Consider the following 26,822-nt stretch of genomic DNA (forward strand, 5'->3'; position numbering starts at 1 on the left):
GACAAAGAACCTTGTAACCCATGTAGATTCCAATCCCAGAATGAGATCCAAACAGATGTGTTTAAAACACAGCAACACCGAAAGCGGCACCGAAAGCGGGTTGGAAGTCCAACCCTGGCACATCACTCACCCTCTCCAGTCTTGCCACTCATGGTTAAAGCAACATTTGTCTGCAGTGGGAAACATTGTTTGCAGCTCATGGAAGTGCAGCTCATCATGATTATGGTGCTTCCCTCTGCATAAAAATGCTGCCTTAACTATAAGCGGCAAGGTGGATGGGAGTGGGGGAGTGGGGGAGCCAGGTTGGGGCTTCTGACACAGTCTCAGCACTGAAACTGTATAGTACAGTTCTCTTTCTTTCTTTCTTTCTTTCTTTCTTTCTTTCTTTCTTTCTTTCTTTCTCTCTCTCTTTCTCTCACTCTTTCTTTCTCTCTTTCTTTCTCTTTCCCTTCCTTCCTTCCTTCCTTCCTTCCTTCCTTCCTTTCTTTTAAAACAATAGATCATTTAAAACAGTTTAAAATACCTATCAATAAAGCTTTAAGCCATTATGAACTGAAATAAATAGGTGTATTTTCAGATGTTGCTTAAAAACAGCCAGAGATGGGGAGGCTTTGTTTTTGTTTGGGAGACTATTCCAGAGCCCTGGGGCAAGCCTAGAGATGGCCCTGTTTTGGGTTGCCACTGAACAATCCAGTGGTAACTGCAACTGAACCTCCTCTGATGATCTTAATAGGCAGCAGGATAATATCGTGATCTAGACCAGGCTTTCTCAATGTTGGGTCCCGAGATGTTGTTGGACTTCAACTCCTATAATCCCCAACCAAAGGCCACTGGGGCTGGGGATTATGGAAGTCCAATAATATCTGGGGACCCAATGTTGAGAATCCCTGATCTAGACTATCAATATCTAGCACTGGAGGAGGTACCAGCTGAGTCAGGAAGACCAGAAGCACAGGATGCAGAACAGCTGTATTAAGTCCCTGAGCCCAAGTTTAACATCCAGGAGCTGCCCATCAGCCAGAGACCCCAGAGACTGCTGCCCCTAAGAAACACCACTGAGGGGCTAGTACCTTTGTCTCAAGGAGACAAAAGACTCTTTGTCTTACACTGCAGAGACTGCTTGCCTCTGCAGGCAATCGGCAGGTGATGAAATGCGAGGCTCCAAACTAGAGGGCTGTCTCTTTGAGATTCTCCCTTCTTCAGCAAGAGGATGGGGAGAAGTCAGGCCCAGAAAATATATCAGTGCTCAGTTAACACTACTCAGTAGCACAAGTTAACACCACTCAGTCTCACAAGTTATTTGCTCCCTGGAACTTGACTAAGCTTTCAGTTACTGTACAGATTTATATCCTGCCTTTCCATTGTAAAAATAATACCTCAGGCAGCTCACAAAACATGATAAAAAACCAATCCATAACAGTAAAAGATTAAAACCAAAACAAATTAATAATTGATGGCTAAAATCATCAAGAGGAGAGGAGAGCTGGTCTTGTGGTAGCAAGCATGACTTGTCCCCTTAGCTAAGCAAGGTCTGCCCTGATGTGTGAGCACTGTAAGATATTCCCCTCAGGGAATAGAGCCACTCTGGGAAGAGCATCTAGGTTCCAAATTCCCTCCCTGGCAGCATCTCCAAGATAGGGCTGAGAGAGACTCCTGCCTGCAACCTTGGAGAAGCCGCTGCCAGTCTGTGAAGACAATACTGAGCTAGATAGACCATGGTCTGACTCAGTATATGGCAGCTTCCTATGTTCCTAAAACATAGTATTCCTGTGGTTTTCAAAAATAGGAATAACAGGTTAAAAGCTGCTGGATCATTTCATGGCTCAATGGAAAGTCAATAGAGAGGGGCAAAACAAACATGCTGAGGGATATAGCGCCAGAGTCTGGGCACAGTTACAGAGAAGGCCCTCTACCAACCAAACATGCCTGCAGCATTGGTAGGACACAGAGGAGACCCTTCCCAGCAGATCTTAAGAATTGGACAGGTTCATACAAGAGAACCTGAAGAGTTCTGCTCTCTGACCATCCTTGTTTCCTGCATCCCAGAGTTCTTCAACATTGAGTGGATGTCCTTACTTTCAGAAGCTGCTCCAGACCAACTTCCTCTAAACCAGGGATTTCAGCCCTCGTGCAGATGTTGGCCTACAACCTTGATCATTCCTGGCTACTGGAGGTTTTTCACACATGGCTCTTTGCCTCGGGGTATCTGAAGAGCGCATTTTAATTTGAGGGATTAGATGGACCATTCACATAGCCATCAGTATTTCCTTTGCATAGCCATCAGCACCTCCATCAACAACTTTGGAGAAAGCAGAAGCCCTGGAGATTTTCAAAAGTTGCTGGAAATAGAGGATCCTGCCCCCCACTGTATAACTTGGGCTAAGCCAGAATTCCATTCAGGGAGAATCAAAGTCCTGTCTGTCCTGGTCCCTGATAGCTCACAGGGAGGTCAGATTAAATCCAGCAAATATGTGGACTGGCACACTCCAATCAGGATTGGATTCGGGGGGAGGGGAGCCCTGTCTGTAAAACTTCCTGGCTATTGTGACCAGGGATGATTGGAGTTGTAGTCCTACAACAGCTGGTTGGCTGCTCTAAACCCTTCATGGACTCAGCCTTGCCATAACTGGACAACCATGTGTTCAGGGTTGACTGCCTGTGTCTTTCACAACTGGTTAACATTCCCTCTCCTGGCAGGGTGCCAAAGAGGTGGGAAAGCCCCATCTAATCATCTCTACTTGGTGACTGATATGTTCATATACATATGTTGGTAGCGGAGGATTGCACCACAAGATCAATGGGACTTATTTCATCACATTTACAACTGAGGTGCCACTGAGTTCAGTTGAATTAAAGCTTAGCTCTTCTGTTGTAGTTAGTATGTAAAAGTGCTGCAGTTTGCAGGCATTTGTTTGCTTTATTGTTTTGTTTATGACAGAAATATGGTAAGACTTTTAAAAGTACTAAGTTTGAAAATTTAATTAGGGCTTAATGTAAGCCAGGTCTAGGGTTTCAGTCTGTTTTCAGTACAATGATTCATCTTACAGATGTGTTAAGAAATAATATTGAAAGCCACTAGGCATGTGTAGAGTTTTTTTCCCCCACTACAGCTAACCCTCACATATCTGGAATTAGGTGGCAAAGTTTCTGGGCCAAAGAGCATGGTTCTCAGATAGGTTTGTGGCCCACTTTTTCTTTAACCTAACCACTGTATAACCAAAATGCTAGCTTCATATGATCGACAACGTAGGGCATGGTCCAGCTGAAGTTTATTATTTTAAAGTCCCAGTGATTCCAATGGGAAAGATTCATGTTCTAGAATCTCCTGTTGAAATAAAAGGTTCTTAACTTTGGAATGTACTGATATGCCATTTCATTTTGATGAATTATTTTGCAAAAGAAAACAGAAAAACCAACCACCTTAACCTTATTTGTAAGGTCAAACTAGACACGATGATGTAGACCTGTAAACAGGATCTGTGTTTCTTCTATACCCTGCCCCCATTATCTGTTCTGCAGGACAAAGCATACGGAGACATTTATATTTTGCCCCATGCGACATGGAACAGATTTGGAGTGGAGAGTGGGGGTGGTGTTTTCTCTGCTTCTTCTGGAAATGCCTGCTCCATCAAAAAAATAGGTCCCTGGGGGTCACACAGGTGAAATTTTTGGAGGAAGTAGAGAATGCAGAAAATCCCCCCTTTACGCTGCAGTATTCTGAAAGCTCTCTGCAGTACAAGTGTCTTCTCAGGAGGGATATGCAATTCAACTTGCACCCAATTGGGGGTGATTCGTGGATTCAACCACAAATCGACCACCCCTTAAATGAAGGGGCTGATTCAAGGTCGAATCAAATCAGCCCTGAGGAGAGCTGGTCTAATGGAAGGAGAGCTGGTCTTGTGGTAGCAAGCATGAATTGCCCTCTTTGCTAATTAGGGTCTACCCTGGTTTGCATTTTGGGAGACTACATGTGAGCACTGTAAGACGTTCCCCTTTGGGGGATGGGGCCGTTCTGGGAAGAGCATCTGCATGCTTGCATGCAGAAGGTTCCAAGTTCCCTCCCTGGCATCTCCAGATATGCTGAGAAAGACTACTGCCTATAACCTTGGAGAAGCCACTGCCAGTCTGTGTAAACAATACTGAGCTAGATGGACCAAGGGTTTGACTTGGTATAGGCAGCTTCCTATGTCTCTATGACATGAATTGATTCATTTGATTCGAGCAGCCATTTTGGCTCGCTTTCCCCACTTACTGATTGGTTTTCCTAGTGGCTTGAGATCTCCTTGCTTCTTGGTTGCCTTGTCATTCAAATCAAGTGTTGACATGGGCAAATATGCCCCATTGGCTTGCGGGAGCGGGGGACACCTTTGGAGGGAATTTCAAAATGTATTAAAAGGGACTGGGGAGCAGAGAGACAGAGCTCTTATGAAGAAGAGGATACATCAGGAGAGGAGGAAGGAACTAAGGGTTTTGGGGTTTTTTTTTTTGCTTTATTTTGTCAGCACTATATGCTGTGCTACCTATTGATGTTATAACTGTTTTGCTGGTTCTCAGACTGACAAAGGGGGAACAAAAAAGGAGGGAATTTCAAAATGTATTCAAAGGGATGAGAGGCAGAGAGAGCCCTTACATGATGAAGGAATAAAGGAGGCTGTTCTCTTGCGCAGCCAAGACAAGGCTAAGCCAACCAAGCCCGGGCTTGGCTGCATGTGAGAACTGCTGGGATCATGCCTGATCCCAGCAGCATTTTGGTGGCAAAACTGTCTGTGGAACCAGCCTCTAAAATGAGGTCAAGGGAGCAAGTATTCCCTTAGCCCCGTTTTTTTAATTGTGTGCAACATCGTCTCCTTTCAGCCGATGCTGCAATACTGACAATCTTGAAAGCTGGGCGTATCCCCACAATGCACTGGACACTTGTGCGGTGCATAGTGGGAGTTTCAGGGGCTGGGATGATGCTCCCCAACCCCCACACTTCCGTGCTGCTGGGGGGAGGCAGTGGACCATCTGAGCATGTGGGGTCATGCACCCTGACCCTCTGAGACCCAGCAGCTGGATCATCTATGGGGAAGGCGAGCTTCTGCTGCTTTCCCTTCTGCCTGCTCTGAAGCCCTCTCATGCGATCATGAGAAAAGGCTCAAGGAAGGTTTGATTTTGTGGTTTTCTTTTCTCATCATTGGGTATAATGCTGTGCTACCTATTGCTGCTATAACTCTCAGGTTTTGCCAAAATCTTTGTTAATCTGAGATTGACAGTGGCAGAACTTGAGTGCCTGCCTGTATTCCCTGAGTTGTGGTTTTGGTTTGGTTTGGTTGTGAGATGGTGTTGTGGTGGGAAATGGACAATGGCAGCTCAGCATGCTCTCTCTCTCTAACTCTCTCATATATCCCCCCCACTGCACTTGGTGATTTCTGTAAGATGAGCTCCATGTCTGGCCTTGAGAGTAACTTGTGCTCCACTCACTGCTCTTGTCTGATCTGCAATCAGCATTCTGCATTGCAAGGTGTGCTCACTCAGTCAAAATGTGGCTGAAGACGTTTCTGCAGCTGAGTTTATGGCTATGTTTGCTGGCTGCTAAGGGTGCTGCTGTGCTGTGGCAGCTGTTGCAAGTAAGGATGTAGTCATAATTGTGTGTGAGAAAGCAACTTGTGCCAAAGATGTTATTTATTTTATTTTATTTTATTAACATTTATATCCTGCTTTTCCTCCAAGGAGCTCAGAGTGGTGTACATGCTTATTTTTATCCTCACAACAACCCTGTGAGGTAGGTTAGGCTGAGAGATACATGACTGGCCCAGAGTCACCCAGTGAGTTTCATGGTTGAATGGGGATTTGAACTCAGGTCTTCCTGGTCCTAGTCCAACCACTACGCTATGCTGGCTCCTGCATTGCAGTGCAGGCACTGCGGCTGGCAGTGGATTCTGGGTATGTGACTCCTTTGTTGGCCGTCTTGGACTGCCTGTTTGGCAAAATGTGTTGTTCTTTGTTGCGAGGGACTGTGTGTATTTCTTCTGCTTTGCACTGTTGTTTTTCAAGGCAGGGTTGCCAAATGTGTGCACTCTTTTTCACCCATAGGAAACAGTGAGGAACTCAAATCACCCCATTGTTCCCCATGGGTAGGTCCTAGGGACACCAAAGTGGGACGGGAGTTATGGCATTATGGGAGCTACCTGCCACCCAACCCACAAAAGAAACGGGCAAGTGGACAATTAAAAAAATTAGCCTATGGGGAGGGGAGTTTTTACCTTTTGGGAGGAAGGTTTAATTTTTTAAGAAAATCAGCTGCTTGCCCATTTCTTTTGTGGGTTGGGTGATAGGTCCCCATCATGCCCTACAAGGGAGAAAGTGCAGTTTGAGGCGATACAGTGATACCACAGCACATAGCTCCAATCCAGAGTGCTGCTCCTTTAAATCTCTTGCAGATTCTTATAAGGGGTGTTGCTTTGGTTAGTCAGGCCTTGCTTGGGAACAGATGAGCTCTAGGCTTAGTTGGATCCCTTTTGCCACTCTAAGTTGCTCGGTGCCTTGGTTTGGCTAGCTTGCTTATCTGCTCTTCTCTTTCTACGCTGTGTTTGTTTCCCAGACTCTCAAAGCCAGCTGGAAAAGAACAATTGCTTTCTCACACCATCCTCTTCCACGTACTGTAGCAAGTAGGACTCCAATTTTGTCCCAAATGGGTGAAGGGAGTGGTTTGTTATTGCATGTAATTGCTGCATTGTCTCTTGGTGCAGCTCAACTTTAAAGGGAAAGGCACCACTTCTTAGAGAAAACGTAGTAGCTTCACCATGTGACTGTGGTTCAATGCTGTAGCACTTTGCTCTAAAATTGTATGAAGGTAGCTGGAAGCAGGTGAGGAAGGGCCATTGCCACCATGCCTTATGTTGGGCTTCTGAAAGCATCTGGCCGGACACTGTGAGAAATAGGATGCTGGACTAAATGTCATCTTAGTCTAAACCAGCAGGGCCCTTTTTCCTATATCCTTCCCCAGGAAAGGAGTGTGAATTAATAGAGATGACGGTTTATAGAACGTTACTCTCAAGTCTGTGTCTGTAACTACTTTGTAAGCCAGTCGTTTACCAGTGTGGTGTAGTGATTAGATTGTTGGACTAGGACTGCAGAATTCAATTCCCCATTCAGCTATGAAACTCACTGAGTGACTCTGGGCCAGTCATTTATTTCTCAGCCTAATGTACCTCAGAGGGTTGTTATTAGGGATGTGCAAAACGTTTCGGGCACAGATCAATCTGTGCCCGAAACGAGCAATTTCAGGTGATTCGGGGCTGAACCGAATCACCCCTGATGCCCCCCGATATTTTTAGGGCCCGAGCCGAATCACCCCTGATTCATGCCTGAAAAATTCGGGTGATTCGGGATGACGTCTCTTTGAATTTCCCGCCTTTTTGCCTCCATTGATTTCAGTGCAAAAAGGTCTGGTGTAACGTCTGCTTGAATTTTGGGTCCGAGGGGCAAAATAGTGGGGTGGGGTGGTAGTGCCTAATGGGTGGAGGCTACCACCCAAATTTCAGGGGAATTGGGCAAAGGGCTGATTTTGGGGGAATTTTTGAAGTTTTAGTGTCTTTGGGGCAGATCGGGGGCATAGCGTGAGATCTGGGCAAAAAGAGTGGGGTGGGGTGGTAGTGCATAATGGGTGGAGGCTACCACCCCAATTTCAGAGTGATTGGGCAGAGGGCTGATTTTTGGGGAATTGTTGAAGTTTATGCTGCTTTAAGGTTTTTCTCCATAAAGAAGCATTGAGGTGTCAGCAAATGTATAGCTTCACGTGGGGGGAAAAGGGGTGGCCTAGAGCAGTGTGGGGTTGGTGGTAGTGCCAGGTAGGGGCAAGGAAGCTGCCTGAATTTTTTCAAAGGATTTGGGCAGAGGGCTGATTTTTGGTAAATTGTTGAAGATTACGCGTCTTCAAGCTTTTTCCTCATAGCGTATACATGGAGCTTTCAGCAGCCCCATAAGTGCACTTGGGGGGTGCTGGGGTGGCCCAGAGCGAGTGGTAGTGGTTGGCACATAGGGTGCCAACCACCCCCATGGGTTTCTAACCCATGGGTACAGGGTTCTGTTGTTTCTGAGGTATGCTGAGTGTGGATTCTATGATAGCAAATTAGAGTGGATTCATGGTGTTTCATTGAAAATCTCATTTGCTATCATAGAGGGTTAACAATCTGAAGCTGAATCCAAATAAGATGGAGGTATTGATTGTGGGTTGTCAAGACACAACAAGGGTTTAGATCTGCCTGTTCTGGATGGAGTTACACTCCACCTGAAAGATCAGGTACATAACTTGGGAATGCTTCTGGATCCTAAACTCCCTCTGGTTTCTCAGGTTGAGGCAGTGGCCAGGAGAGCTTTTTATCAGCTTTGGCTGATATGTCAGCTACTCCCATTTCTGGAGGTAATTGAACTTGCATAAAACAGTAGTATATATGCTGGTAAAACCCAGGCCTGTAATGCTTGTAATGCAGACTACTGAAATGCACTGTATGTGGGGCTGCATTTATATGTAGTCTGGAAACTACAAATGGTACAGAATGTGGCAGCCAGGTTGGTCTCTGGGACAACCAAAAAGGACTATATAACACCAGTTTTTAAAGAACTGCAGTGGCTGTTAATATGTTTCTAAGCAAAATACAGAGTGCTGGTTTTTACCTATAAAGGTCTGAATGGCTTAGGTCCAGGGTACTTAAGAGAGTGCCTCCTTTGTCATGAACCCTGCCGACTATTAAGATCACCTGGGGAAGTTTGCTTACAGTTGCCAGCAGCTAGTCCATTGGCGACTCATGGTTGGGCCTTCTCTGTGGTTGCCCCAGTGCTTTGGAAAGCATTTCTTGTCAAAGTAAGATCTTCTCCATTTCTGATTGCTTTTTAAGAGGCCCTTAAGACACACCTGTTTTCTCAGGCTTTTAATTAAAACTTTTAAAAACTCTTTTTTACTCTGTGAAATTGTTTCAATTGCTTTTACTCATTTAAATTCGTTGTGTTTTAAATTGTATACACTGCATAGAGATACACAAGCAGTATATAAATATGACAAATAAATAAATAGTTGCAAGTATCATGAATAAACAATATACCGTAATTTGATGTGCTAAATTATACACAACTAGTTTAACACAAGCAGAGCATCTGCGTGCTAGTAATGCTTGATTGCTCCCTTCACCTGCTGCCACAGTCCCCCTCACCCCAGAGATCTCTCCAGACTCACCTGAGCTGCATTCCTGCTGCTGCCTCCTCCATCTGGTTGCTTCTATCCCCCTTACACGTCTTTGTCACTCCTCCATACCTTTTCTCCATTCCCCTCACCCCTCATGGTCATGGCTGCAGCGTTGCTGTCACCTATTCACCAAGTTGCAGCCCTCTATCCCCAGAGACCTCCCCACCCTCACCTGAGCCATGCTCCTGCTCCTCCCCACAAGAGCAGCAGCAGCAGCAGCAGCGGTTGACTGGGCCCTTCGCTGACTGTGGCCTTTCATTGCTGCCAATAGGTACTGCCTTGGCTGCTCGTTCCCCTCGGGTGGCTGTCAGGCTCCATCCCCGTCCCTCGCCTTCCTTCTTTCTCTCTTCCCCTCCCTTCTTTCTCTCTCTTTCTCTGTCCTACACTTGCTCTCCCCCCCTCCCTTCCTGAGTTAACAGATCTTGTTCATCTTGTTTCCTCATATAATTCACACAACGGCAGCCTCCTTCCAGCACTTTCCTCCCTCACAACCCCTCTCTTTTCAGACTCCTGCCCACTATCCTTTTATATTTATAGATTCCTCTTCTCTACAATCAAGAACATCTTCTGACCATTAACAGTTGCATTCCAACTGTCCTTAGCCATCACAGGCTCCTCCTACCAGTCTGCATATGGAATCCCCACTGCCCAATCAACATGCTGCTTCTGCTCTCACAGGCTCCTTCTCTCTATCTGCATATGGAATTTTCACTGCCCAATCACCATGCTGCTTCTGCTTGCGAATTCTCGCAAGAGCTGACACACACAGGGTTAACCACGGGTATGCCTTAGAGAATTATATATTTAGACTAGCTGAACCCGCACAGAGCAACTGTGTGGCAGTTCATCCCCCCCACCTTCTCCCCACGTCCCCTCCCCTTCTGCCCCAGTCTCCTCTCCCCGCCACCACCCTCTGCCCCAGTCTCCTCTCCCCCCACCCCCTTCTGCCAGGGACCCCATTTCCCACCGCTGCAAAGCAGGCAAACTTTGCGGCGGAGTTACTTGCCTCTTTTGTGATCCCTCAGTCTTCGTTTTGTGGTTCCTCATGTCATCGCTACCAGCCCCAGCTGTTCCCTCCTATCTGCCCCCAACTGCCGCATTTCATCCTGCTCCTTGAGGACGCTCCTTGAGACCGGGTGTCCATTGTCTCTGCTCCCACGGGCAAGCTCCTTGGGTCCGTTTACCTCACAGGGATCCAGTTTCCTCCTTTCTCCTTTCCCCTATAGTTTTCCTCCTTCCTCCTTTTCCCCAACTCTGCCGATGCCTTACTAACCGCTCTCTCCCGCCTGCCTCCTTTGCTGCCGTTTGCCATCTCAAAGCATCTCCGCATCCCCACGCAATTCCCAATGCAGTCGGCCGTAAGAGCATTAAATATATAGATATGCTTCATGTTCTTAAAGCTGTAAAGTAATAAATTAAGTACTGCATATATTTCATTCCTCCCTGCACCACCACCCGCCTATGTATTAGATTTTTTCTAACCCCAGGAGAAACGTTCTTCCATAGCTTCAAAATTTTCTGAAATGTAACATTTCTTTTAATCCCTTGCATAGGCAATGCTTGGATATCCCATGGAAGTGAGTGGTGAAACCAGGCCCCTGAGAGAATTGTGGAGCATTTGAAAACAGTGCAAATACTTATAATAAATCTATGTTTTGCCACTTTTCAGCTGCACTTCTTCAAACTGCTATATGTCAGAAACTCCTTTACATGGGATAGTTTCAGTCCTTTTTATCTGATCCCTGGGCATTCATGCTGAGAGAAGCTGGCAAGGAAAGAGAGTGATATGTAATGGGTGCACACTCTGAGAGCCTGGCCCCTAGGGTAAGGCTGTTACCTGCCATTTCCTTGGCTTGGGTAAATATAACTGGAAATCATTCAGCACAGAGAAATAAAGGGCTACGAAGAGACCTCCGGCCTCAGAGGCAAGTTGCCTCTAAATGCCAGTTGCAGGGGAGCAACAACAAGCGAGAGGGCATGCCCTCACTTCTTGTCTCTAGGCTTCTAAGAGGCATCTGATGGGCCACTGTGTGAAACAGAGTGCTGGACTAAATAGGCCTTGGGCCTGATCCATCAGGGCTGTTCTTATGTTAAGAGATCGTGTTTTGTTTGAGATCTAAAAATATAAAATCAATATACGTCTTACAAAACCTCTGATTTCTGGCTTTTCTAACTGGTACCTCTCGAGGATATATATTTATACATTCCGTTTTATTGTTCTGTAATTCCCCCCGCCCAATAGGCCTGCACTGGAGGCGGATGTACGATAAGTGAAACTACTTCAGCAATAACAACTGAGAGTACTCCAGAAGGTATTCCTGCTCCTGAAGCCCAGTCGTATTCCTCTGACTCCTTTAACATCTCGTGGACTAAGCCAGAGTACCCAAATGGTAAGTGAACTCTTTTAGCCTCAAGTTAAAAAGATGATTAGTAAAGGTAAATTAATATTCTAAATGGCAGCTTATATGTGGTGCTTAATTTTTAATGATCATTTTAGCGCATAAAATACCTGAGATAGTATCATTGTCTATAGCTAAGAGACTGAAGTTTTCACCGCTTTGCTGTTTTAGTGGCTCAAAAGTGCTCCCTTTTGATGGTTCTCGTGTACTGCATTCTCTTGCTTAATGCTTTGTGGAACGGCTGAACTGAAGAAGACTCTGACACTGCCGTTGGCTTTATAGTACACCTCTTAATAAAGCCTTGGTGTTTGTTTGTTTTTTAATGATACTTAATTTTTCCTCCTGATATATTCATTTTATCTTGCATTTGTACATTTCAAAAAGCTTTTTGATGCATAAACGGTAGTCAAGGGATTATTATAACCAGAGTTATATATACTTGTTTGTGTGCTTGTAGGGTTGCCACTTTCCCCCCTTTTTACTAGCTTTGCTCCTGTCAGTGTGGGATCAGATAATACCAATAGTAGACAGGTGATTAGGGAGACCTGGGTTCAAATATCTGCTTAGCCATGATACTCTTTTAAAGCCTAACCTACCTCATAGAATTGTTTTGAGGATAAAATTGGTGCCACATCCACCATATATGTCACTCCAAAATCCTTGGGGAAGATGGGATAAAGATGTAGGCAATGGTGGTGAAATCACAGTACAGCAGGGATGGGGGAAACGGTGTCTGTTTTGAAATTTCCTATTCTAAACAACTAATTACAGGTACTCTGGCCAGAATGGTCACCTTTCTTACTGACCTTGCTCCTGTCTTATTAGCAGCCCAATACACAGAAATGTTAGCAGCTGAAGCTTTTGCTGGCACGGAGATAAGTTCTAGGGAATACTTCACTCGTTACATTTCCATGTGACTGTACAATTAGTGATTCTTTTTTTAACATGAGATAACATGAATGCTTCTAAGTCTGGAATATCACTTGTTAACACTCTTAACGCTGGACAGAAAATGGAAGAGAACCTTTAAAAAACGGAATGCATATTGTTAACTTTCTGTATCTAGAGCACCTTGTTTCCCAACTGCTTAAGAAATAGTAATGTATTATGTCAGAATATGATGATAAGAAGTCAGTCAAGTTGAGTGCAAAACATTTTTAAAATGTTTCTGATAGTCTAGCAGCTATAAACTATTCTGATTTGTGAGTTAATTTAAGTTTGCTGATAGTCTGTGTTCTGCTTTCATAGCACTGTTGATTATTTTTGAATAATTTGTAAGTAATTAGGCATTTTAACAAGACGTGTACTGTCAGATTTGCACAATGATTTTGGAAAGTGGTACATGTTGCTGATATATCATGCATTTTTTAATATATCTTTTTGGCATGAAATAGTCTGTGATGGAAACTGTGAGGCTGTTCTCATGAGCAGCCAAGACTGAGCTTGACAGCGCATGAGAACTGGAAGGAGCCCAGTGGCTCCCGCCAGCGCTGGCAAACCCACCTACAGAGCCCACCGGTTAGCCAAGGTTAAGGGCATGAACGCACCCTTAACTCAGACTAACTGCTCATGTGCATCACTGGGGAGATCCGTAGGGCAAACTGGGGGGGAGGGATCCCCACAATGCACTGCACACTCGAGCAGTGCATTTAGGGATTTCCAGGGGCTGGGCACATGCATCCTAACCCCTTCACCTCCTTGCTGCCTGGGGCAGCAGCAGAGCATCTAGGTGCACGATCCGCAGTGGATCATCTGTGCGGAAGGTGAGCTTCTTCTGCCTTCCCTGCCACCTGCCCTCTGATCATGAGAAAGGGCTGTGGGTATTTTTATGCAATGTTCTCTCAGTGCTTTGCATGGCCAATGTTTATGTTGCCTACAATAATTCTGAAATCTAATATATGTTGATAGTGATCATGATGTTTGAGGGCCAGTTTGAGGTGATATTTAGTGGACTGACCTTATGGGAATTGGAAATACATTCACAGTTTGGTGCTGCCATGTCCTATACCAGCCAATAATTGTGGTTGGGAGTGATGGGAGTTGTAGTTCAGCAACATCTGGAGGACCACAGGCTGGGAACCACTGTCCTATCCCATTCTGGTACAATGTTCTCAAGTCACTTTGAGAAGTTGTATTAGGCCATGACCACTGCCCTCATGCCTGAAACAGGCTTTGGGTCACCCAAAGGAATGCTGTTAATGACAGTCATGCTGTTACAGCAGTTCCCGTTGATATATTTGTGTATTTCTGGATACCATTGAGCTAAAAATATCTTATAGAGTAGGGAGAGGGTAGGGAGAGCTGTTGTAAATACAGTGTTATTATTTCAATGAGTTTTGAACATAGGAAGCTGCCATATACATGTGGATAGGGCTAGTGTTGCTGTACATGACACGGCTTTTACAAAGTGCTAATATTATTAATAATATTGTGCAGAACATTGGATGGCTCTAGCTATGAGGGCAAGGCTTTTATTATTACAGTGCAGAGTACTTAGCTTCTTCAGAAGTTTAGGGGATGAGGTGGGGGAGTGGCACTAGCATAGCAGATGCTGAAGAGATGCATGTTTATCTGTGACCATCCATTGGTGCCCGTAGCACTTGTGCATCAAAGGCCACATACTTTGATGGCCGGGGTGGACCTGGATTTCCCAGCTATATGATACTGCATATTGAGTTGAGAGAAAGGCTGCTTCTTTGCAGCAGCATGTTTTCTCAAGGGGGGTGGTATATCTGGATCCCCGGCAACAAATGGGAATCCATTGGCTCATTCAGTGCTGAAAAAACTGACAGACTGCATAACTTCTTAAATCTGCCATTGGTTAAACCTTCTTGTCAGATGAAGTGCTTAATTCATGTATATGTTATATAGCAACAAAATAAAGCCCACCTTTAGCTGCCAAGTGCAATATAAATTGTTTAATTAATCAAACAGGCTGTCAAAAATAGTTCTGGAATTTCTTTCCTTGGGGGTCTTTTATGAAGAGGTAGGTGAGTATCATCCTTTGGGAATGCTTTAGGAATGGGTGATTCCACATGTCCCATACATTCCAATTCTATTATTCTAAAACATCTGAATTAATAGCAAATGTTTGTTTATAAATTAAGTATTATTTATAAATAAAAAATCCTCTTGCAGTAGAGTTCCAAGGTCAAGGGGGAAATTGTTGGAAGAACCATCTCTAAGTTGCCCTACAGCATTATATTTAAAATATGGATCACTAGTTTTTCTAGGCCTGAAGGTGTTAGGATTCTAAATAGTTGCTATATATCTTCCATGTCCTTGTTTTAATCCACACACGCATTTGCATGCAGAGTAGGGCTGTGAAACAGAATTGCTTCAACTTTCACAGCTCGAAGATTACTTTGACTTATACTTCAGAAGTGGGTCTATTAAGGTCTACTTACTTTGGAGCAGGGTAATTTTATTTTTAACAAGATGAATGCAGACCTGCTTTCTGGATTTCCAACATTTTACACAGGAGAGTATAGATATTTTGTCTTGTTTTTTTGGTTTGTTTTGGCAGCACCTTTATATTGCTGCTTCTATTTTGTAAGGTACTTAAAACTATTTGAACTGACTTAAGATTCCGTAAATGCAAGATTGTCTTTCTCCCTCTCCCCTTACCTGTTGTGATCTGAGAGGCAGTGTGTTAAGTGTTCTCTCTCTTTTTAAATAGGGATTATTACTAGTTATGGATTGTATATGAATGGAATTCTGGTCCAGAGCTCCTTGAAGCTCAATTATTATACTTCGGGACTTTCTCCTTGGAGTCTGCATTCCTTCAGAGTTCAGGCATGTACTGCAAAAGGCTGTGCTTTGGGCCCACTGGTGAGTACCTCAATTTACATTCTGAGACTGTAATAAATGTCAGATGGCAGTGAATATCAGAGTAAATGGTGATGATTCACACTGGTCAGTACTAACCCATCTGGCAAAATGTGACATTTTATAAAAAATGCCATTAAAAGCTGCAAAGGATTGGAATAGGTCACCACTAGGCACTGTTCCAAAATATCATATAGATACAGTAAAGACCGAGACAGGGAATGGAAAAAAATCGAGAATGAAGTGCACATTATTGAAATTAAGGGAAGTTAATATGTTTAAAAGGCACAGATGTGGTTTAATCTGATTTATAAGGACACAATTAAAAGAAGAATTACTATTCCAGTAATGAGTAAAAAAAAAATTCTAGCCTCTGACTGAAAAGGATTGAAGATAGTACAAGGTTCATAAAATACAAAACAACATTGCAACATCACTTCCTTTGCCCACATTCATATACTGTTTAAAAAAGCTAGGAGTCTTGGTTAAAATATTGAATTTTTAGGAATGTGATGTAGCAAACAGTGTATTCAGAACTTTAGAAATGCATTTCCCTTAACACTGAAAACAAATTTCTGAGGCTTGACATGTTTTAAAGTAATTCTTTAATCTTGAGTATTCTGTAGCTCTGTAACTACTTTTTGTTCTTTTGTGGTGTATTCTTTAACTATGTAAAAAGTAAAAATAGAAATATAAACATTGTCCTAATAAGAAACATCATGAAGTATCTGTGATATTGCATCTGATTAATAACTTTCCAGCATGGCACCACGTTGCATCAAAAATGGCACAGCTTCAGTTTTTGGGAGGCTTAATCTTGGTGAGGTTTTACACTTCCCAGTAAAATCTGTGCCTCCGCTTTTCCTTCATTTTTTTTACAAGGATAAAGCTGTGCTGAAATGCATAATCTACCACTGCTGGCAAAGTTTTTACTCAACAGCCTCTTACTTTGTAATAATAGCTTCACTGCATGAAGATTACCTCAAGAAAAATACATCAAGATTTAATTTTTTATTTTGATTTTTGATCACATTTCCCATTTTCTTCCCAAGATTCATTGCTTTAAAATGCTAGTAACATCATCCATCTGTAGAACAGGATTGTAGACTTTATTACCATTAAACATTTTATAGCTTGGACGAGGTTGATGGATATTTACTCTTAAAAGCATGAGTGGCTTTTTGCCAATTTTTCTACTCAGTTTAAAAAAAATATCCTGGAAATTTAGGGAACAGTCCGCCGAGTGCTTGTGTGGCTACTGCTGTTTAACCTCTATTCATTTCAGTGGGCCCTATTTGATGCTCCAATACAAGCCCCATTGAAATGCACAAAGGTTGCACAGCAACAACAGTGCTTGCTGACCTGTGCCCTTAAAACTTGTTTGTTTGGGTTTTTTGTACAAACTACAAAGAAATTGCATTAATATCATTTCCCAACAGTTTAAGTGTTCAGATAGGACTATTAAACACATAGAATTGTAGCCATATCGTTTGCTACAATTGCATTTACTCTTACAATATTTCAGCACCTTCACATATCCTTTTTCTGGTAAAAACTGACTGTACTGAATGTAAGTTACTGCACTTCATTAAAGCTGAAACTCAGCCCTGACTTTCAGTGCAATTCAAAATAGGGGTTTAGAGTTGACCTAATACTTATCTGTATCACCTGCTTAGAATGCAAACTATTTTCCTGAGCCAGTGATCCATCTCCAGTCACAAGAATTGAAATGCAATGTCTTATTTAGAGAGCAAGTCACCTAAATGCCCCACATTTTCGTTTGATTTTTCTGAAAGATTTTCCCCCCAATTACCATTTATATCCCACACTTAGTTTAGGAAAAAAACCAAAAACTTTAGTTCAATGAGTACTTTAAATAGAAGCAGGGACATCTCCCAGTGGTAAACTGATATTATCCTTCCAGCTATTTTTGCTGCTGATCTTTTATTTAATGTGCCCTAATCGATTGAAGAGATGCTATGTCATGCAAGCACCTTAAGAACCGGATTCCTCTAATTTAAGATGTTTCCAAAAATAGCTGTGAAGATTTTAATCAGTTATTTAAGAATTGCTATTTCATAACATTTTGATGTAATACTTTTTCAGAGAAGGTATGTTTGATTTTGAATTAAATGAAAATCTAGGAAATCTTGAATCTGAAAGATTAGTTTACAGCTAAGATTTTTTTTAAAAGATATTAGAATCTGTGCTATTTTCACCATGTTATTTGTAGGAGACATTTCCTTGTTCCACTTATAAAATATTTGATCTAAAATGGTCATATTTCTAACTTTACAGTTATGTTTTCTTAAGAAAGAGAGATAGGAATAATTAATATAAAGGGATTTGCAATGATTTATAAATTGATATACATGTATTTGCCTCACCATTTCAAAATGTCATCTTATTTATTTTAATGTTGGTGCATTCTCCTAATCCACTTTGAAAAAATATTTAGTACAAATTCAGCATTGTTACTTAATTTATAATTTAGCATTTTCTTTAATTGCAGGATAATCCAATATATTGAAATAGTATTAATATGTGTGTTAAATATCTCAGTATAATTTTTACTTTGCAGTCTGTTGTCTACATAAACAGTTTGTATTTTAGGCTACTGATAATGACACAGAGATAGATACAGTGTATAGGCTGTGGATTGATACACAGTGATTTAAGTAGCATCTTCTAAAAATGTGCATATTATATTGTGACTGTGAGGATATGAGAATTCAGAAAATTGCAGCATACAATTATTTTCTTTCAGTCGCAAGATCTTAAATAAGGTGAAGCAGATGCAGAATTGAAAAGAACAAGGAAAATTTAGGCTTGGTTATTGCTGCACATCGCAGACTCTCGAAACCTATGTTCTGATAGTAGAAAATAATTATGGAGACACAGATAATTGAAAATTAATGTTGCACGTATCTCACATCACACAACCTTTGCTACACTTTGAAAGACAGAGCTAATGAAATAGGTGTACACCAGGGCTTCAGTACAACTCTAGTGGAATAGATGACTTCAGGATTACAGCCCACATGTGGGGTCATAATGTCTTTCAGCTGAGTGTATTTGTTGAGAATCTGTGAGTAGCTTAATAGTGTATTTTCCCCTCCCCACCAACCAGATACAGATATGCATAAATCCTTCCTATGTCGGGCATGGAACCAGCAAGCCTCTGTTGTAGGCTAACATGGGAGCTGGGAAACATTTTTTCAGGCTAAAAGTTAGTTTAAGCAAGTGATTGGGGCTGGTTTTTTCAATCCTGTCTGTGTGGGGCCTGAACTGGCTTCTGTTTACTGCATAAAAAATAAGCATGCTAGCCCCAATCATTTGCTTAAAATAACCTCTAGTTTGAGCTGCAGGATGGGTGTAGTGTAGTAGGTGGCTATGCAGAAGATTAGGAAGGCAAGAAGCAATGTGGGAATGCAAATGTCATATAGCAAGACGAGCAGATGAAGAACTGCTAAGCCAGACACTCAAGCTGAGGTACAAAAATATACATATCCTGGCAAGACCAATTCATATGAGGCAGTGTGTTCTTGTTAGAAGTTTGGTTGGAAGAAAGAGAAAGCCCAGTTAAAAGGCAACTCTTGATCCATGGTCAAGTCGGTGTCAACTCCTGGTGACCACAGAGCCCTGTGGTTGTCTTTGGTAGAGTACAGGAGGGGTTTACCATTGCCATCTCCCACACAGTTTGAGCTGATGCTCTTTCTATGTTGCTGCTGCCCGATATAGGTGTTTCCCATAGTCTGGGAAACATAGTGGGGATTCAAACCGGCAACCTCTGGCTTGGTAGTTAAGTCATTTTCCCGCTGTGCCATTAGGTGGCTTACTGCAACAAGCTTAGCAGCAATTAACTAGAGTATGGGCAACTCCAACCCCTCACAGGGGTATTCAGCCTTCTAGCAAAAACTGTCTGCCCCCATTACTGTTGGGCAAATCAGCCAGGCCTGAAAGATGCCAGCAGCAACCACTGTCTAGCTTCCTCGCAGCCACACGGTTTACTGTGCTGAGGAGGCAATCAGGGCCGTCCTTAGGGCAGTCACCCTGCACCCCATACCAGGAGAGGCCCTGCACCAGCGGGAGAGCAGCTTGGTTTCCCCCCTTCTCCCTGGCTGCTCCTCCACCTCTTTCCTCCTCCCCGCCGCACCACCTCCTCCTCCCTCCTCCTCCAGCTGTGGAGTGCAGATCTCATCGGAAGTCTCATCTGGAGAGTACAAAGTACCCTTTCAGAAGACTTCCAACAATATCTGCAGAGGGAGCTGGAGGAGAACAATAGATGGAGGAGGGGGAAGAGTTTCCCAGCATCCTAGAGCCACCTCCTCAGCACCGTGGCAGCAAGATCCAGATTTAAGTTGCAGAATGCCTGCGTTGGGGGAGATATGTAAAAAATAATAATTAAGTGTCATGCAAAGGGAGCCAGCGGCAGCACCGGCACCAAGCAGCACATGCATGAGGCAGGGAGAGGGAACATGGAGGCTCCGACAAGGAGGTGAAGAAATCCACAGCAGAAACCCACAGCCTCAGCAGCCCTATCTGTCTCCCGTCGGACACTTCAAAAAGAGTTGTCGTTGGCTGCTGCTATGCAATGCTTTGAACACTCCAAAGTTTTCAAAGTGTTGCTGCTATTCACTGTGTTCACCCAGCACAGGCTTTGGACTTGTTTTTCAAAGAGCAGTAGCCCTGCATACTTAATGGCAAACCATTTTAGAAGCTGGGGGCGGGTGGGGGGATAAGTTGTCCCCCTAGGTGTGAAGAAAGCCGAAAGAAGCATGATGGCTACAGTAATGAATAAAACCCCACTTCTATTGAATGCTGCAGATGACTTTGTACCTTGCCTAAAGTTTCATTTTAAAGTTTCAAGTAAAGCTTAAACCCCCGCCCCCATCCTCGTGCAAAGGGAGCCAGTGGCCCCCCCTCCCTGTCTCCACAGAACCAGGAGACTATTGGCTCTGCTTCTGCAGTCCTGGCCATGTGATCTTTCCAACTTGAATGGAGCATGAGAGCAATCTGAGCTGCTCTGAAGACGTAAGAATATTTTAAACGTTTCTCCCTGTGTCATCTTTGTGTTTTAATCTTTTCTCTCCCACCCACCACCTACCCTGTTGAGTTGCTCTCTGGGAGATTTTCGCTCTGAATTTTTTCTACATGTGGCTTATTCCACCCACCCACCTGCACACACCATTTCCTGAGGTTGACCAGGAAATGGCTATCTGCTAAATCCTAACCCCGAATTTGATTAAAATAAGAGCTTTTGTTGAGCTAAAAAGTTAAGTGTGCCATCAAGTCAATTTCGATTCCTGCTGCCACAGAGCCCTGTGGTTTTCTTTGGTAGAATACAGGAGGGATTTACCATTGCCTCCTCCCGCACAGTATGAGATGATGCCTTTCAGCATCTTCCTATATTGCTGCTGCCCGATATAGGTACCAGCACAGCCGGCAACCTTTTGCTTGTTAGATAAACATTTCCCCGCTGTGCCACTTAGGTCAGGCAAAATGACCGTATGTGTGTGTGGGAGAGGAAGGCAGGAGATGATCCTCTAAGGCATGCACATATATGCACACTACAATTTTTTTGATGTCCTCTCAGTTAATTTTAAATCCCATGCTCAGGTTTAATCAGGAAGGCTCTACTCTGAATTCATGTGCACGCACACTGTCATTCCTCATACAGATAAAAAAAGTTAGAACGAACACTTCTGGTAGGCAAGGCCTGTTGTTGATTGGGCACTGATAGAGGATTTAAATATTGGTGTTATATATATATATAAAATGTGCTTGCAAAAGGGAAGTAAAAGAACAGTTTGAAATTTGTAGGATACGACTTCAAATGTTTTTTCATTTTATTGAATAATGATGACTATATATGTTAAATGTGAATCTGAGAAAGACCTGCTTCTCATGATGTGGTTTGGGAATTACTGATCTGATTATAGAGTGAGGAACATCTATTGAGAACAATGACGGTTAAAATCTGCTAGTTATCTTGAGGATTTCTAAAGAAAATACAAGTAAAATGATATTTAAACCTCCCCCGCAGCATATTCTAGTGTAAATATTAGTGCATTCAGCTAATTCCAGTGGCAGGATTGTTCATGCAAAATCTGGTATCTGTAGTGCATTTCCCACAAATTATCCAACATATATAACCTATTCGGTTGCCACCACCCCACTTTGAGTTAAGCGCTGGGAATTCAAGTGTCTTCCTTCAAATGAGATTTTCATTGCAAGAGAATTCAATTTTGGAATTCAAGTTTGGAATGTAACTGTGTTAAATTGTGTATGTTTTTGTCTGTATTTTACATATTATACATATTAGATTGATATGTTAAGGAGGTACTGCACATGTTGATTCGCCCCTAGCCCCACGCCTGCCTAGGGTCAGCCCTGGAAGCATCTGCCCAGTTCACACACCCCTCGAGCCCCCCAAAGCTCTGAGTGGGTGATCCAAGCAGTCACCTAAAAATGGTCCATTCCCAGCCAGCCCAGGTTGTAAAACTCTGAGGGGCTGTTCCATGGAGCTGCCCTGAACCTAACAAAGGTGCCTCCAGTTGAACAGCAATGAATACCCTACCTTACCTTTCCTGCACTTGCCCGCACATGTGACCAACTCCTTATTAAACAATTCCCAACCCTAACCTCCCTAAAACATGCCTCAGTGAGGAGGAGGCAAAAAATTCGAGACACCCCCCCACCCCGAGCCAATTTGGGTGAAGACAAATTCTTACTCAGCCCGGAAGTGACCAGCTAGTCTCTCACTGGGGATTTGGGAGGGTGGTGGGAGCTGGCAGCCTGGTTAGAAGTGAACAGGGAGGGAGCACATGCCATGCATACGAACTCCCCCATTGGGCCAGCGCAACCACGTGGCCTACCCCACTCATGGGCGGAGGGAGGACACACATGTGTGTCTTGCCTTCTGGAGGCCTGCTCACAAACCCTGTCCCACCCGACACGTGTTAGGCACCGGGCAGAATGGCACAACTGGAAGGGGAGCTGGTTTGGGGGAGAGGCAAGATCTCTGCTGAGGTGAAGAAGCCAAGATTGGATGGAGATCAGCCAGACAACAAGGGTGCATACAGAACAAAATAAAAACATGGCCCCTTTGGGAAAAGATGGATAAGGAATGGCATAGCCACACCTCCCCTCAGTCAGTTATATGCATGTTTGAAGCTGCCTTATACTGAATCAGGCCATTGTTCTATGCAGCTTTGCATTTGATGAATTCTCACAAACCTCATGATGCTGGAGGGATGGGAAAAGGGAGACTTATAAGGAATGCACTGCATTAACATATAATAGAGATCTTTAATCTAGGATTTGTTCTAGGGGTGCCAAAGTGATATTACCAAAAATTTCCAGGTTCTTATGACTGGAAATCTGGAGTGCACATGCCTTGCAAATGTCCCCTTTTACGTTCCTCTCCATTGTGTCAGTTGTGAGAATCTGCCCATTGTCTACAGTGGCTGGCAGCAGCTCTCTAGAAGTTAAATGGGGGTCTTGCCAAGTGCTACTAGAAGATGGCAGGGGTTTGAATCTGCGGTCTTCTGCATGCAAAGCATGTGCTCTACCACTGATCTGTGGCCTCATCCTTAGTCAACCAGAAGACACTGGGGGCATTGTAGGACTGATATACTGGCAGAGACCAGTCCTATTTCTCCAGCCCTATCTGGAGCTGCCAGGGATTGGAATCTGGTGTCTTCTGTATTTAAAGCAGGTGCTATACCACTGAGCTATGGCCCCATCACCAAAGGGGGATATCTTACCGCAGACAGTGCTCACATGTAGTCATCCATCCAAATACAAAGCAAGGCAACCCCTGCTTAGCAAAGGGGGCAGTACATGCTCACTACCACAAGACCAGCTTAATCCCCAAATAATGATACCTAACAGTATTATGTTTTATGCACAACAAAGACTTCAGGTGAATTCCTGAAACCTCAGAACCTTCTCAGGTTGCCCTTCCTTTGGTCCCTGGTCTCAGAGAGGTCCATAGTACTAGGGAACCCGTGGAAGGGCTTTCTCTGTTGCCGCCCCTTTGGAATTCTCTCCCACCCCCAGATTTGGTCTGCCTCCTCCCTTTCAGCCTTTAAGATCTTATTGAAGATATTTCTTTTCCACCAGGCATTTGCCCTTTACATCACAATCTCTCTCTCTCTTTTTAAAAATCTCAAATGCTGTTCTTGCCTTGTACACTGCCCTGAGTCTATGGATTGGGCGGTATATTAAATGAATGAATGAATCAATCAGTCAATCAATAAAATAAAATAAAATAAAATATAGTTTTAAAAGTTACCATGAGTCTCAGAGGTTCTGGGTAAATATAACAATACAACTTTAGAATGATAAATAAATAACCTGTGCTTACACATAAGCAGATACAACTCTATGTGCAAAATATTGGTTCAAATACTGGTTAAAATATAATCCATCACTGCTGTATGATTTAAAACAGGGTTTCTTAACCTTGGGCCCCCAGATGTTGTTAGACTACAACTCCCAGAATCCCAAGACATGGCCTTTGTGGCTCGGGATTTTTGGAGCTGTAGTCCAACAACATCTGGGGGCCCAAGGTTAAGAAACCCTGATTTAAAATATACATTACATGATGGCTACAGTTGAGCTTCAAACTTGAGTTGAAAGTTTGAGAGCCATCTTTTTAGTGACTGGTTACTAAATAAAATATTCATGGACTTAATAATGAATGAAGTTCTTCCACCAATCCCAGATGTGCAACTTGTGGTTACAATGCACATTTTTTTCCCGTGTTCTATAATGTTTAATAGCATGCTCACCGTCTCACATTCTGGAGTCGAGTAATGGCAATTAAAACATATTTTGGGATTAGAGCCTGGTGAGCTCTGGCTCAAATTATTCCATTTCTTTCTCATGTACTATTTGAATGAAGTGTTCATTCTTCCATCTCATGTCTCCTTTTCTTTTTATTACAAATAATTTCATTGTTACGTTTGCAGATAGAAGCTCGTACGATTGAAGATGATCCTGAAGGAAAAATAGAAGTATTTGTCATTAATGATGGATCCAGGGGGATTCAAGTAAAATGGCTTCCCCCACATAAACCAAATGGGCAGCTGAACTATTCTGTCCTCCTCTCAGGCTTCTTCTATACTGATGAAGGTATTTTGATCATTGCATATTTGAAATTTTCTAGTGTTGTTTTGCTATACGTTAAGCCTCTTTACACAAGCAGCTAAGCCTGGGTTATCTGCCTCTAACCCAGGGCTTCAGGCATGTGTGAACCAGGACAAATCCCCCAAGCCCTGGTAGGCCGAATCTGGACAACCTTGCTTCTAACCTTTACTCTTGACTTGGGTTAGTGAAGAGCAGGGGTCCTGGTACCTAGGCTTATCGATTGTGTGTCTCGGCTGCCATGTTTGTGAAAGAGCGCTGAGGATCGAGGGGCTGCTAGCTGTGAATGTACCACTCTGCACAGCATGCTCTATGGTTCCATGCTAGCAATGGCTTGAATAGGGCTGGACCCACTTCCTCCCCCTCATGGACAGTTAGAGCGCAGCTGCTGATGTTGTGTGGTTTCCCACCTCCTGGCTGTGCATATATTGTGGGAAGGTTCTTCCTTTTCATGGGGCACTTCCCTGATCCAAGCTCGCTGCTGTGGTGCTCATCTGGGAATGGGGGTTGCAGAGCCCAACAGAGGCTCCTCTCATCTGTCCGGTATGCGGTAAGGACTCCTCCAAGCCCCAAACCCCTTCCCCTTCTGATCATGTGCAAGTGGCTATTATATTTCTAAGGATCTTGTGAAGAATGGTTGATATTTGAGAGTCCTGGCGCTAATGACAAAACATTAACAGATAAATATAAGTGTTTTATTAGCAATGTTAGGTGTGATTTTTATATTTGTTTAGGAGACTTTATAATTTTAGGAGTGTCTATCTTTATAAAGATCCAAGAAAATGTTTGTTGCTTGAATTCCTGCACCAACAAAAAGAGACCACATCTCAGGATGCTTGTAACCATTTAAGGAGCCCAAAGCATTTCAAACAAAGGCCTTTCTCAGTGGCAACTGTTTGATGAAACCTTACAAGAGATCTATGATGATAATGCTGTTCTCCCTCCCTCCCTCTCTTCCTTTCTGTCTTCCTGTCTTTCTTTCTTTCCTGCCCGTCTGTCAGCTCTGGGCAGTTCACAACAAATAAAACACCAACATAATCAATTAAAACCAGTGGACAATAAAAACTAAAAACAATATTAACAGCTTAAAGCAATTTTAAAATAATTTTAAAATCCTGGAAGGCCAGACCAAAAAATAAAGTCTTAAGGGCTCTCTTCAAAATTGGTAATGTTGTATTTCTGTGGGGAGTGCATTCCACCACTCAGGAGCAGCTGGGTTCCAAGTTGCCACCAGACAAATGGGTGGCAGCTGAAGGGTGACCTCCAGATGATCTTAATGTGTTGTGGGGCTCATGTAGAAGAAGGTGCTCTCTAGAAGTAACTTAGACCTAAGCCTTTGGGGCTTTAAAAGTGATAACTAGCACTTTGTTTTTTTGTCTATAAACATACTGGTGGCGAGTGCAGCTGTTTAAGTACAGGCATGATGTGATTTCTCCAGGTTACCCCAGAGGCCAATCTGGCTGTTGCATTTTGAACCAGACTATGTACAAAGGCAGCCCAACATAGAGCACATTGCAGTAGTCAATTCTGCAGGTTGCCAGCTAGTGCAAAACTGTTTGAAGGTCATTCTTTTCAAGGAATGGGTGCCAGTGTAGAATCAACCAAAGCTGATGAAAAGTACTCTTAGCTATAGCCGCCACCTGAGATGCTAGGGTAAGGGCAGGGTCCAAAAGCACTCTCAAACGCTAACCCATCCTTTCTGGGGGGAGTGTGATTACCCAGGACAGGAAGATTGATCCCATTCACCTTGCCCAGCAGTTTCGTGTAGATATTAAAAAGCACTGGTGACAGAATGGGGCTCCTGTTCTCCATAATAGTTCCTGTTTTGAAGAACATCTTTGCTCTTCATTGACTTCAACCCATTGCATTTTTATCAGAGATCTCTTGTAAAGTTTAAGCAAATAGCTGCCCCTAAGGAAGACTTTTGGCTGAAATGCATTCAGCTCATTAAATGGTTACAAGTATCTTGGGATGTGGTCTCTTTTGTTGGATGCTTCCTCCCCTTCCCTGCCACACACACCCTGGTGTTTTTCTCTAGAATTCCTGGCCACCTTTCATGGTTGTTCTTTCTTCTATAGCGTAGCAATAGCAATAGCAATAGCAATAGCACTTACATTTATATACCGCTCTATAGCCGGAGCTCTCTAAGCGGTTTACAATGATTTCAGCATATTGCCCCCAACATTCTGGGTACTCATTTTACCGACCTCGGAAGGATGGAA

At 43.3% G+C, this 26,822-nt stretch overlaps 1 protein-coding gene across 1 annotated transcript in view; it reads left to right on the forward strand.

Moving 5' to 3' along the window:
- Window positions 1-26,822, forward strand: part of USH2A (usherin) — a 784,926-nt gene that overhangs the window by 382,029 nt on the left and 376,075 nt on the right. Inside the window, exons 34-36 of the mRNA XM_053283338.1 lie at window positions 11,463-11,610; window positions 15,299-15,450; window positions 24,426-24,588. Of these exons, the coding sequence (XP_053139313.1) occupies window positions 11,463-11,610; window positions 15,299-15,450; window positions 24,426-24,588 (463 nt within the window). The remainder of the gene's footprint in view (window positions 1-11,462; window positions 11,611-15,298; window positions 15,451-24,425; window positions 24,589-26,822) is intronic.

This window comes from Hemicordylus capensis, chromosome 1, assembly GCF_027244095.1.
Source record: "Hemicordylus capensis ecotype Gifberg chromosome 1, rHemCap1.1.pri, whole genome shotgun sequence".
NCBI classification, from domain to species: Eukaryota; Metazoa; Chordata; class Lepidosauria; order Squamata; family Cordylidae; genus Hemicordylus; species Hemicordylus capensis.